Source organism: Anoplolepis gracilipes, chromosome 3 (assembly GCF_047496725.1).
Source record: "Anoplolepis gracilipes chromosome 3, ASM4749672v1, whole genome shotgun sequence".
Lineage (NCBI taxonomy): Eukaryota > Metazoa > Arthropoda > Insecta > Hymenoptera > Formicidae > Anoplolepis > Anoplolepis gracilipes.
The window spans coordinates 2,482,897-2,496,446 of NC_132972.1; the positions used below are offsets into that span (position 1 = coordinate 2,482,897).

General features: G+C 30.7%; 2 protein-coding genes and 1 pseudogene across 2 annotated transcripts; 1 reads left to right on the forward strand and 2 right to left on the reverse strand.

Annotated features, from left to right (window-relative positions):
* Positions 1 to 12: 12 nt before the first annotated feature.
* On the reverse strand, positions 13 to 5,929 carry Gry (trafficking protein particle complex subunit 11 gry). The gene is made up of 21 exons (XM_072889321.1): positions 5,773 to 5,929; positions 5,342 to 5,543; positions 5,041 to 5,210; positions 4,744 to 4,932; positions 4,464 to 4,637; positions 4,220 to 4,387; positions 3,946 to 4,150; positions 3,678 to 3,851; positions 3,525 to 3,603; positions 3,405 to 3,459; positions 3,046 to 3,253; positions 2,749 to 2,954; positions 2,349 to 2,654; positions 2,069 to 2,274; positions 1,829 to 1,965; positions 1,501 to 1,713; positions 1,238 to 1,401; positions 953 to 1,175; positions 762 to 870; positions 575 to 651; positions 13 to 483 (listed from the first exon to the last, which is right to left on the reverse strand). The coding sequence occupies exons 2-21, from the start codon at positions 5,528 to 5,530 to the stop codon at positions 457 to 459; spliced, it is 3,279 nt and encodes a 1,092-aa protein (XP_072745422.1). The 5' UTR covers positions 5,531 to 5,543; positions 5,773 to 5,929; the 3' UTR covers positions 13 to 456.
* A 167-nt stretch (positions 5,930 to 6,096) lies between these two features.
* LOC140664303 (probable G-protein coupled receptor B0563.6) lies at positions 6,097 to 9,189 on the reverse strand. The gene is made up of 6 exons (XM_072889325.1): positions 8,983 to 9,189; positions 8,420 to 8,679; positions 7,889 to 8,115; positions 7,480 to 7,796; positions 7,154 to 7,388; positions 6,097 to 6,446 (listed from the first exon to the last, which is right to left on the reverse strand). The coding sequence occupies exons 1-6, from the start codon at positions 9,003 to 9,005 to the stop codon at positions 6,231 to 6,233; spliced, it is 1,278 nt and encodes a 425-aa protein (XP_072745426.1). The 5' UTR covers positions 9,006 to 9,189; the 3' UTR covers positions 6,097 to 6,230.
* A 1,624-nt stretch (positions 9,190 to 10,813) lies between these two features.
* Positions 10,814 to 13,473, forward strand: LOC140663544 (uncharacterized; annotated as a pseudogene).
* Positions 13,474 to 13,550: the final 77 nt, after the last annotated feature.

A 13,550-nucleotide genomic window follows, 5' to 3' on the forward strand; every position in this document is an offset into this window, starting at 1 on the left:
TATCCCTATCCACTAATAACTAATATTTTTACAATTATAAAATTAAAAGAAATAAAGAATAGAAAGAAGGTATTTCATGTTTATATGTATACCGAATGTATCATAGATTGTATGGTTACTACGGTAACGTAATACTCATAAAAACGATCGATATTTACGTATGAATTATGGCGCGTATAGCAATATAATCGTTACCATTTAATAGTAATTATTAAAAAAAATCTACTATATTGTAATCTTAAAATATTTAAAGTTAAATAAAATAATTTAAATAAGTTATATATTCAACAGATATATATGTATATATATATTCATGGCTCTAATAAATGTAATATACATGTCATCTTGTTTAATTGTTCGTGCAATGTATGCTTAATTTTATAATGCAGTTTGATTGAAAAGATATTTCTTTCTAAAAAAATAACATATATGTATATATTCCAGTAACGAATTTGCTCATTCTGCTAAAGACTGCGATTTCGGCTGCAAGAATGTCATATATGTATATATACATACATTAATATAATATATATTAATGTAATAACAAATTTTTTGATATGTTACTGCTCCTTACCAATATATATATATGACTCGGCAACGAACGTTCAACTACCTCTGATAGTCGTCCTTTACTCACTTTGTGTTCTTCGTCTGTACATTATCGTGTAAGCGCGATATATAAAATAAATGCAAATGTATCAAGTTCAAGATACAATGGAAATGTCCTTAAATCGCTTTTGATACATAATAAATGTGATTACCTGTAGGTACAGTCAGTGATAATGTTGGAAGAGCAACAAAACCAGCGACTAACGGTCGTAAGACCCAATCCACTTTTCGAACATTTTTAGGCGATATGTAAATATTAATCTAAGAACAAAATAGATAAGATAAAATTATTGTGTATATTAACTACAAATGTATATATTAACTATAAACATGAATAGTGTACCTGTTTTTGTCCAGCAAACATGAAAGCGTCGCTGCCTTCCATAGCCAAGCGCAAAGTGATGAGGTAATCGGAATGATTTTTTATAAAATACGAAATACAAAACGGCGTGCGAACCCATCCATGAGCTGGCATTTTGGCTTCCAATCCGATAACCGCATTTTCGACCCATAAAGGAGCTAAAGTTACGCTACTACTAGTTTCCAGCGCGGTCTCGTCGTTCGCTCTGCGAAAATAAATTTACAGATATATCTCAATGTCATAAAAATCTTTACCAGTCATTTTTACCTTTTCCATTTAATAGTATATATTCCAATACTAATAGGCTGTTCGCCACCTGTTTTTGGAATCAAGCAATAGGTGTCGGTTCCAGTTTCACCATCGCAGAGTTTGACATCTGCTAAAATAGACTTTTGATTGTTGAGATTGCTCTCTGTTTGAATAGAATCCGCCTAATTTCGAACATAAATTCAATATTATATTTAAATCTTCCCAACACAGTTGATTTCATAAATAATTGAATTAAATACATATATTCTGTTGACTCTTACCAATTCTATAGATGTGCTTAGAATGTTTATGAGCCATGGGGAAACACAAGTAATATGAGGCATAATAATAAAGGGTTCGTTAACAAATCCTTTTGTTAATGGTTCAAATAACGTAGTGTAAAATTGTGTCGCAACTTCAAATGGCTTCTTAACTGCCAATGAATACATTAATTCTTTACTTCCCTTAATTTGTTCAGGTCTACAGTAGTCTGCCTGTATTACATAATTATAATAAATAATAATAGCACAATATATTATGTCACATATACATACATACACATATAATTAACTAATGTGTTAATTTATAAAAAAAATAATGCATCTGCACCTTTATTATGATATTTCTATCGCCTACTTTGTGCGCTCTAATGTATACAATATGTTTGATTGATGAATCTCTTGCCATATCATCAACGAAAATTGATACTTTTGACTCCTTATTAAGCATGTTTATGCTTAATTCAGCTGAAATATATATTTTAGAATAGCTTAATTTATAGAAAAAGAATATCAAGCTTTAAATTGTTAATTTATCAAAGTAAAATATCATAAGATTGTGAAAACATACTTGATTGCTCATTATTACCCTCTGATACAAGTATTACATGTAAATATATTGCGTTGACGTTCTCGTTAGCTGATAAGGATATCGTGATGGGTAACCACTCGCCTAAAAGCGCAGGATTATTCGATTCCGCACTCAGATTTAAGCTCGATTCTTCCTGCTTGATTTCCGCATGAATTAACGGTCTTATTGCCTCAAATTCACTCACACTAAAAAAATTAATGGTCAGTTATTATCAAATGGCGTTAACAAGATTGTTAAGAATTATTCTTTATAAATATACCGAAGTTGTTGTATTTCAGGATACAAACGATCCAGGAGACTCGTTTCTCTACCCATAGCTGAGAATCTCAGTATAATACAACAACGCGCACTATCTCCCATTTGCAACGAGACTGTGTTAATACGAATTTCTGCACCATCATTTTGATGAGGCGCTTTAAAATTGAAGTCAAACTTTTTCGTTTCTCTCGCTTGAAAAATAAGATTGGATTTTTGAGCATCACTAACTTGGATTTCAGTATTGTAACCTGGACCACTAACTGTTATCGACACGTTAGAAAATTCAATGATACCGCGATAAGAATTTCTGTAATGATAGAGATAAACATTTTTTACACGCCTTATAATTTTTCGAAAAATATATTTTTTAAATGTAGACAGAGATAAAATGCCTATATTACCTAATTATAACTTCGACCGTGATCATTGTATTCACTGCATACGTTTGCTGCAAGAATCGCGCTTTAACATCGACAAATGATGTCATATTATTGTCGTCGATTGTAAAAATATTTGGCTCCGAGCGACTTAGTTCTGACATCCATTTTTCCATTGCAAGATGCTTAATGTCATCTGGCAAGTCTGGTTCTGGATTCGGTGGTTTTTTCTGTCATCAAATATAAAATTATTATTTTATAATATATAAATGTTACATAAGTCTGATAATATACAATGATAAATGCTTATCAAATATTAACCTGTAGTATATTCATAATATTATTGTAAATAACAGCTTGCTGTTCTTTTGAGAATGTAGTTGAAGGTCCTAAAGCTTCGAGAACCAGAGTGAGATAATCTTGAATACTGGTCGATAGATATGCGGCTCGCAGCGCATTCTTCAAGATATCTGTGAGTAAGACCGGCCATCGTTCTCCGTGATATTCCCACAACATGTGCATCAATAATCTGACCAATTAAATGTTACGATTTTCATGTTAACGCACAAAAAAAAATAGTCTAGAGGAAACAATATCAGGATCAGAATAGCTTAGTCGTCTAATGACTAAGTTTTACTTGAAACTATTATCACATAAAGAAAAGATTAATTTTAACTTACGTAAGAACCTTGCCATAATCCCGAGCATTGAAATACTCCTCTGCCATTTGCACGACTACAAACAAGAATATTTTATGAGTATACAAGTAATTACTTTTATTTAAACTTTTAAAAACGTACCCAATAATCGGCGCATTCTTGGACAACGATACACCTTGAATTGCGATATTGCGTTTCCTAATAACCCAATAATTATCATCTGAAAAAAGTAATAATTTTTGCTATTTATTTATTATACGCTATGAGCTAAAAACACTGATATATTTATCTTACAGAATGATTAACTGTAGTTTTCTCTCTATATTGTAAAGCCTGAATTCCGATAACTTCTCTAGCTGTGTCTGCAGGTTCCGCACTTAGTTTTCCTGGTCGCCATGGCCGCTGCCCATAAAACTCAAGTTTCTCTTCGCCTAATAATGGATCTGGATCTGGATAGCTATTTACTTCCTAAAATAATATCAAATATTTATAAATATTAAAATTTGAATATAACATACAAATAAAAAAACTGTTATGTATTTATCAGAAAAACTATTCCTACTTGGCAGAGTTCTTTACACGCAGATTGTCGTAGACTTGCATGATTGGCAGCTAGTTGGAAATAATACCCTGGATGTTGCGTTTGAACAGCAGGTAACCCTTGACGAATGGCTTCGTCAAATAATTCAGCAAATGTAGAAAACTGGCTACTCATCCAAGCATGATGTTCAAACATAAGTTCTTTTGGACCAGTTTTTAGCTTAAATCTGATAATAAATAATAGTTAATCACACATTTCCGAGATTCTTACCAACCAACTCAATAAATATTAATACCTTTCTGTATGAAGTCTAAACTGAGAAATAGCATCTTTCGGAAGATTTAAGCTAAACATTATTCTGCATAATTTATAATTTATGAAACCAGCGATGGTTTTTATCTCTACTGCATTTGCATCTGTCATTCTTGTTTCTAATAAATTGTGATAAGCTTGCATATAATGCCTACAAAATATGAATGTATATGTATACATCTTACAATATATGTATATCTAAAAGCTCTTTAAATTTTTAATCTTACTTTTGAGCAAGATGCAGTTCCTGTTTGAGTTCATTCAAGAATGCCATTTTGAATTGATGACGAACAAACAAATACTGATGAACATTTTTAGTAAGTTGATCACGATGACTTTTAACATTCCGACATTCGTGATAATAAAAATTTTGTGCCAAATCATAGAACGCTGTCTCTAATCTATATTATAAGTAAAAAAAAAACATATGTATATTACAATGCATGTTTTAAAAGGCAACAAATGAAGGAATAAAATAATAAAAGAATAAAAAGCACTATTAAAAACCTAGATATATATCCCAATAAATGATCGGCATGTGGTAGAATATACAAAAACTTTGCAGTTAAATCGCAAGCTCCGCATAATGCTGTTGCACGTTCAGTTGCAACCACATCCTCAGCACCAGGAAGTGGTTGAAGAGCACGCTGTATCAATACTACAGCTATCTTTGTACTTCTTCCATCAAGGGCAGCTCTAAGAGAAATATTATAATTATTAAAAAAAATTTAATACTATATCAATAAACACAACAATTAAATTGATTTGATTATTATACTTTGAATAAATTATATAAATAATTACCTTAAAGATTGTACTCTAGAGGCACATTCCATCTTTTTTTCATTCCACAAAGGATCATTCCAATCCAAATCATAGAATACAACAACTACAGAAGGAATATCATTGAGATATTTGTTCATCCAATTCCTTTTTAAGATTCCTTTAGGTATGTACCATTCATATGAACTACGCTATAGTATATAAAATAATATATAGTATAAATACAAAAATAATAGCTATGTCAAATAAACACTTTCCAATATTTAAGAGATATTCTTTCACAAACTTATTGCAATAATCTGCTATCAAACACATGTAATACCTTTGGTTTAACAGTAGGAAATTCATGTGATAAACTGAGTAGTTTAAACTGAACAGCTGCACAATCCGGTCTACGATTATTGCTAAATGCATCCCAAATAGAACGGTGTACTGGATTTGTAATGTCTAATCCAGTCAAACCTATCAGAGCTAAAGGCTTAGCTGTCAATTCCGTTGGCAGTTCAAACATTATAAAGCCTTCACTAAAAAGATAAATAACAATCAAGTATGCAAAAAATAACTTACAAGTTTATTTTTTCACGTAAAGCCTGTCAAATGCATTGTATATATAAGATATAAGAAAATATTTGTATCGCAAATAATTTTTTGTTATATCTTTGTAGATTTTTTTTCTTTTAATATTTTAATTTAATATATTATCTTTATTTTAATGTTAAATATCATCTTTCATGATTCTTTTGCAAATAATACCTGAATCTGTTTTCGTATAAACTACATAGAATATGTCGTTAAAGAGTGAATTGCTTTATAATTAAACGCTGTTAATCAATGTTTATCAATATATATCATTCGCGGACTTTGACAGTTAAATTATAAATTATCGTCAGCAAGAGGTCGAGCAGCTGTCAGGTTTGGTCAGGTTAGGTTAGGTTTGGATACAGGAAGCATGTCCGAACGCGCAGTCGCATTAGAACACATGTAAGGGTTGATTTCGATTTTTGAATTTTAATTTTCTCGATAATCGAAATTTTTGATAAATATCACACTTGTAATATACAATTAAAATTAATTATTCAATACATTAATTTAACACCATCATCACATATACATACATAGTTTCGGATGTATTATAAATGTAATAATACGATTCGTGATATAAGTAATATAAACATATTGGTTCTTTTTCATTCTAATACATAATTATATAATTATGTACTAACGTCACCCTCTAACATAAAAGTGGTAGCGTCTGACGATTGTAAGCCTTCTTCCTCCGTTTTAGTTCCTTCTTTAGTCGGGGACTCGGGAGAATTTAATTTAGTATGTTCTGGTGTTAATCGAACGGTAGTGCCGTGTCGACTGTAGTCTTCGATCTCCCCTATCGGTTGATCAACATCTTGTTCCCTTCTTTCATTACATTTTCCCTGTTTTTTTTTCGAAAAAAATTAAAAATTAAATTAAATTATATTATGTTTGCTTAAATTATATCCATTATCACAGGAAAAATTTAAATATAAAAGCTACGATAAAATAATGCCAGAAAATCAATCCATCAATTATCAAATTTTTATGATCAAAAAATACCAAAATTATGATGTATGATTTATTTGACATAATCTCGAAATACTCTTTTAATAGCATTATTTTAATGCGTTATTTCCCAATAAGCGCTAGATATTCCTAAAATATTCCATTCCTATTCTAAAAATTGTCTATAGCTTGAAATAGTAGAGAAATGTTCATAGAACGTTCAAATAATTGTGAAATATTCAGAATATTCTATGAACATTACGTGTATGTTTAATAAGAAACATTCAGTGTAAATTTTGATATATGTATGGAACATAAAAAATGAAATAAAATATAGAATAAAACAGTATACAAAATGATAAAAAAATCAGAACATTTTGTGCTTATTTGAATATTCTGTACATTCTTTAAATATTCCGGAATGTTGGAATAATCTTGGGATGTTCATTTTGGATTTTAGGAATATTTTAATAAATATTTCAGGAATATCTAGCGTTTACTGGGTTCATGATTATTAAAAATGTAATTTTTTATTATGATTTTGGAACGAAAGTTATTATTTCGCAGTTAATTCAAACTGAATGTGAAAATGAGAGCTTACTTGTAGAAATCGCAATAGTTCTCTTCGAAATTCTGTGCTGCAAATGAGATATATAAGGATATAAACAGCATAGTTGCTGAGTTCGACGATCGCTGAACACACTCGATAAGTTTGATAATCAAAATCGAACGGGTGACGATTGGTATATATCATCGGCGTGAGAGCTGACGGAATTGTCGTGCCAAAGAAACACAAAATCATTGTTGTCGTCAGTATCACCAAATGTTGTTCCTCTCTGCGAAAAAGAACGATTTTATGTATTATGAGATTATTAGGGATTATTTAATATAAAAAAAAAAAAATATTTTTAGAAAATTGTTACGTACTTATATCCTCGATTGCGAGACAATAACGACGTGTCAGGTGCGTGATTAGCACGAAACTTATCCACGGCAGCGTGGAATTTGCGCGTTTGTCGGTTTTGCACGTTTAACTGTAGAAACCTTTTAATGACCAAACTATTCAATACGATAAACAGAATCGACGGGCAAATTCGCACTATAATTTCCATCGCCCAAATATACACTTTCCATATCTCACTGTGCGTGACCAATACATTTTCGCGTAACGTGAAAGAGGATCCATTATTAGATCCATCTTGCTCTGCATTAACACTTCTCATAACTGATAACGGACTACTTATCTGTCAACGAAATAAAAAAAAAATATAAATATATATATATTGTAATTTTATTATATCAAATTTTTTTCTTAATCTAGTTTTTCTTTTCATACCACGAAACCGGCGATAAACGAAGACAATATGAAGGAGTTGATGTTCTTGCGCGTGTTTCCGGTGCGAATGCGTGCCGGAAAGAATACAAAAATGTATCGATCCACAATTAAACAGACCATGATGAAAACACTGGCAGCCGAAAAAGCATTTAGAATAACGAGCTCAAGATGAGCATGGTAAAAAGCTGACAGATAATTGTTATTCATGCCGTAGCTCAATCTTAGCGCTGAAATATAAAATGTATCATATCATTATAAGGTCAATGTTTATTATTAAATTGAGAGAAAAACTGTTCTTGCTCAAACGAACATCGAATTAATACGCACACATTATTGTAAACGTTGTCAATTACAATTAATTGCAATCAAATAATAATCTTAATTATTTTACATCAGTCGTCATAATTGGTCGTCTTAATTAATAATTTATTCAATTAATTTGACATTTATTTGGGCGTGCGCAATCGCCGGTTGCAGTTCGTTCGAGCAGCATCTTTCTCAATATGCGTTGCAAAATCAAACTGTACAAACTGATCATTATCCAAGATAGTGTAACACCGATGTGAGCCAGAGCGAGTCCGCTGAGATACAGGTATGCGATTCCGCGAAACACCGGGGCGGATAACACGATAAGGATTACCACATTACCGAAAACACCAATGGCCAATATAATTGGAACTATAATACCGTAAGAAGTCCATATTAAGGACGTTGCACGGTTTCGTATAACGTCGTCTTCGACGGCCACATCTCCGATGGTAGAATTGTTGTCCTCGCAACACAACTGCGTACTGGAAAGACATAAATAATGACTTATTCATTAAGATGATTACTTCATGAAGATTTGCATATAAAAGTTATAAAAGAAAGAACCGATATCTATGAAAGTTATTATTAAAGATAAAATATCACGTAAAGACGTTTTGAAATTATTTTATTTTATAATAAATTGTCTTCCAACATTTATTTAATTCTATTATTAATTAAATGCAACACATGTATACACACACACGTAATATGTTACTAATAAAATAATTAATCAGTTAAATTAATGAAAGATTAATTTTGTTAATAACATCTTAATATATACGAACCCATTAATCACTCCTGTCAACATTGTAAATTTTAATGATTATTAATTAATGTCTTCGTTAAAGAGAACCTTGTATAATTGATTAAGTAATTTAAAAGTTATTTTTTTCTTCGATGTGTTTCACGTGCTCTTCTCACATGCACATTGTCGCCTCTTTCTCTTTCCTTAGCCAACGGCAAAACTTTCAATAAAGACATGATAGATTCTAACAGATTTACCTGCGACATATTCACCTCATGGATCTTGAGAAAAATAGACACTGCGCAAACTCCGTCGAGGTGTGTATGGGGTTTATTTAAACACGCAGTAGACGATAGACTTAAACCCTTTATTAAATCAGGTCGAACTGCTTGAACAAATAAGGGATCTATAATTAATTATTATCATGGATAAATACTTTTCGCGGAGATATTATATACATTATGTAATAAAGAAAAATTAAATTATTTATAATCACAAAAGATTGTGTATATTAATCAGATAAAAGTGAGACATACAGAAAATTTCTTAACAATAAAATATGTGTTATTGTATACTCTTTTTTTAATTGTGATAACTGTGATAATATTATTAAAAAAGTTGTCACTGTTTTTCAATAACTTTTATTATTATTTTTATACTCTTTTTCATTTAAAAAAATGTTACAAATTTATAACTACTCTGATTATAATCTTATTGTAATTAATAATTATTATGAATTTATATTTATACAGAAGGTGTGTACATTAGTATAATTTGTGGCGTGAATAAAATTGGACCAAGAAAGTTTGAGTCTGTCTGCTTTCTCTATTTTCTTAAAAAAGCGATGTAGATTGATTGAGATATATATATATATGTCTTATATCACATTTAAAAGTGGAGATACGATATATAAATTAAAAAAATAAACTGATCTATTCTAGTTGGAAAGTTCTCTATTATCATTGTACGCATGCATGAAGAACTATAGAATGGAGTACCTTTTGATTTATATGGTAATTATCTTTTTTATTTATCAATTTATTAGAAGATATTATTAGAAAATGTTAGTCATCGTCTTTTATTTTATTTAGCATATCGAACATGGTTATTTCTATCGCTATAATTAGAAGAAAGTATAACGCAGTCCTTACTGTTCTTACAGATCTATCGATGAATGTTTAGTTGAATTGAAATGATCGAAACGATTCACTCAAAAAAATATTTTGCTAATGTAAATTTCTAGATGTCACAATTAAAATTTATTACTACTTTTTGTATCTGCTAGAAGACTGTTTGTCACATATAAAATTTATATCAGCAATATTTATCTAGCAATACCTCTAGAAAATTTAGATCCCATTGCCAAATATTAATCACAAATATAATTGTCTTTAACAAAATAGACACCATAGAAAAATTTTCAGTCTAAATTACACTAATAGTACAGATATAAATTCCGTCTCTGTCATTTAAATTGATTAAATACAAAACGTATACGGTATCACAGTACATATTTGCTAATCATCTATTTACCTCGGTTAATTTTTCGCACCCAGAACATTTTTACTATAATTGCAAGACTATTTTCTTGAGTATTCTAAAATTTTGAAATCACCATTTTTTCATCTTGTGAATCTTCAGATGGAATTAAGTGCTGCACTTTTCTGCATACATCTGTAAATGATCTTTTCTTATGCGATTTGTAAAACACTTTAAAAATATAAAAAGAAGATGAAAAGAGTCTTTTTACGAAAATACTATGCAATAGATCGTTTTTCTGTTATCGTGAGAGGACGCTTTTCATCTCTCTCTATTCCACAATGACATTTGCTATTCAACAACTCGTTCCATGCAAGGTATGATAATTAAAATATATATTGCATGATACGTTAAGGGTGATACATTCAATTATATATAACACTCTTGGACAAACGAAACATTCTTTGTTGATGATGAAAATCAGCATCTGAAATTTTACCATCTTCCTTAAATTCTTTGCACTCGAAATATACTAGACCAAATAATGCAATAAAATTAAAGAGTACAGAGTCTTATAATTCCAAGAAAATCGACTTAAATACATTACAAGCCGTACAACGATAGCTACCATAAGGATTAATCGAGTCCAATCACCTGTTGCGGATCCTATTTATTCCAATGAGTTTGAGACAAATGTTAAACCGATAAATTTAATAGACAATTTTCCAGAAAAAAATTATACCGCACTACCTATCAGATTTATGAAAACCACGTATTCTTCGTTTATTCCTATATAAAAAAATGCGGAATATGTACAGCCTTTAAGAGACAATAATAACATCGATAGCAATCCGTGCTCCAAAACAAGAAATATATTAACAAGAAATAAAGGGTATAATGGCCATACGGAAAAGATGGTCATAGGCTGTAATTTTTTCAATAATTGCTACATGCGCTACAGTGCGCTTTTTTAGTCATTATCAAAGATAATCGATATTTACAGTAGTTTATGTCCATACATTCTTCGAAATAACGATATTGTGAATCTTATATCACATTTTTACTTTTGACTACCTGCAAAGTTTTTCATGCGTCCACTAAAAACTGTTATAACGTCGAATAAATGACAGTTAAGCTATCGTAATCGACGTTAGACATATTGCAAAGATATATAAATTGTTATATGACCTATAATTTTTATTTTCGTTTTTACTATTTTTTTATAAATATTATGGCCACCTTTCCGTCACTATGGTCATCTTTTCCTTAAAAGTTGGGTAAGATGGCCAATGTTTATGTTGTACTATTTTGATATATATATATATATATATATATATATATATATATATATATATATATATAATATAAAATTTCTATTAAATATTTTCCTTTTAACACATCTTGCGGGTGTTTTCCCGTACAAAGCGACTTTAGTCGCTTCCCGCGCAAGATGTGTTAATCTCGATAATATTACGTAATTTAAGCTTCAGTGAAGATAATATATACCAAACACTATTAAAAAATAACAAAAATAAAAGTATGTTTTTTGCATTTTAAAAAACTATGGCCATCTTACCCAAGTTTACCCTATATATTGACAAAAATAAAGCTTTTTCTCCACATGTATGACAGTTAATTAATCAACGAGAACAGAAATTTCGAAAGAGTTCGAATACGTATCTGCAAAATCGTGACCGTGTCACTTTGAAAGAGCGATTAAAATCAATGGCGAACATCGGTAGCACGCGGCTAAATCTTGATGTTAACAATTGCGGAGTCACGGAAGCATTATTGGAATTCGACGAAAATGTCGGCGAGACAAACGGCCGTTATGAAAAGCAATCGATGATATCATCATCAATGTCGAAGAATGTCCCCACAACGCCTGCGGTTAATTCCTTCGAGCAGAAAACACCGTCAGAGACATTTCTCTCGCTCGATCGCATTTCCACTCGGCCGATCAATAAAAACACACCGACAAACAAGTCCGAGGCATCGATGAGAAACGACGGTGATATTTACCGGCGTAAAAAGAATAAGTCCGTCGTTTTCGGAAAAGCCCGTAAAAAAAATAAGCAATTCGTGATACGCAAAAAAAAAAAAAAAAAATCGCAACTTATTCGCGATTAAATTGCAAGAAAAGAGACGAATTGGAATCATCACGAATTTCCGCTCATTGAAAATACAGCGGAGATCACTCCGATGCTAAGAAGGGATGATCCTTTTCAAGCATCGACGCGTAATAAAACGAATGACTGCGCCTATCGTATCGCAAAAAGACATCCTGAACAAAAACATCGAGGAAGCGGAGTATAAAAATAATATCAAACTCAAAAGAAAAACACGAAGCCACGTTGTTGTAAAATAAACAATCTAAGGTGACGGTCGAAGAGAAAGGAAAAGGATCTACAAATGAGAATACAACAAAGGATTCTGTATAGATGCGACTACTGCAATTCTTTCGGCGAAAATTCAGATTCTCGCCTTTTTTGCCCATAAGATTTCAGCAAAGAATATAACTCTACGAGTGCCGGCAAATTTCATAATCTCAATCTCCTCGAGTAATTTTCAACGCTTTTCTAAAGCGAAAGAAGGTCTTTTATCGAAAATTAATATAACGGTATTTGGAAGAATAAAAATGAACGCGTTTTGGACTTGTCTCAAACACCTCTCGGATCTATTTATCCAGGAAGAAAACTCTTTAAAAAGTTAAAAATATAATATAATAAAAATATAAATATAATAAAAATTCCGAGGCAAGAGATTACACGTTGATAATAGAGAGTGTCTAATGGCATTCAAAGTGCACTCAATGATTCTGTAAATGTCAACAAGAATGATATTCATCTCGCATAAATATTCAGCATCGAATTTGCAAGATACATCTCTTACATCGAATAAAATTGCAAATCTTAATTTAATATATTTTCACAGAAAATTGAAAAATCAATGCAAATCGAAACAATTAATATATAACATGAAATGTCGATCATGTACATCATCTTCGACGTTTAAAAATAACTCGAAAGTGTCCTTAGAAACGATTGTGTAAAAAATATACATTATTATAGTATTATCGTTGACAACAATAACTAAACAAATTATTAATATATTCAACGATTCTTTTTT

Excerpts from the sequence above, each read along its gene's own strand:
- Gry (XM_072889321.1), bottom strand. The coding sequence starts at position 5,530 with ATGTTTGAACTGCCAACGGAATTGACAGCTAAGCCTTTAGCTCTGATA. Across the intron at positions 2,655-2,748 it reads ACGGTCGAAGTTATAATTAG|AAATTCTTATCGCGGTATCA; the intron begins GTAATATAGGCA and ends CTATCATTACAG. Across the intron at positions 1,966-2,068 it reads GGGTAATAATGAGCAATCAA|CTGAATTAAGCATAAACATG; the intron begins GTATGTTTTCAC and ends TATATATTTCAG.
- LOC140664303 (XM_072889325.1), bottom strand. The coding sequence starts at position 9,005 with ATGTTGACAGGAGTGATTAATGG. Across the intron at positions 7,797-7,888 it reads CGTTTATCGCCGGTTTCGTG|ATAAGTAGTCCGTTATCAGT; the intron begins GTATGAAAAGAA and ends TTTCGTTGACAG. Across the intron at positions 7,389-7,479 it reads TCTCGCAATCGAGGATATAA|AGAGGAACAACATTTGGTGA; the intron begins GTACGTAACAAT and ends TCTTTTTCGCAG.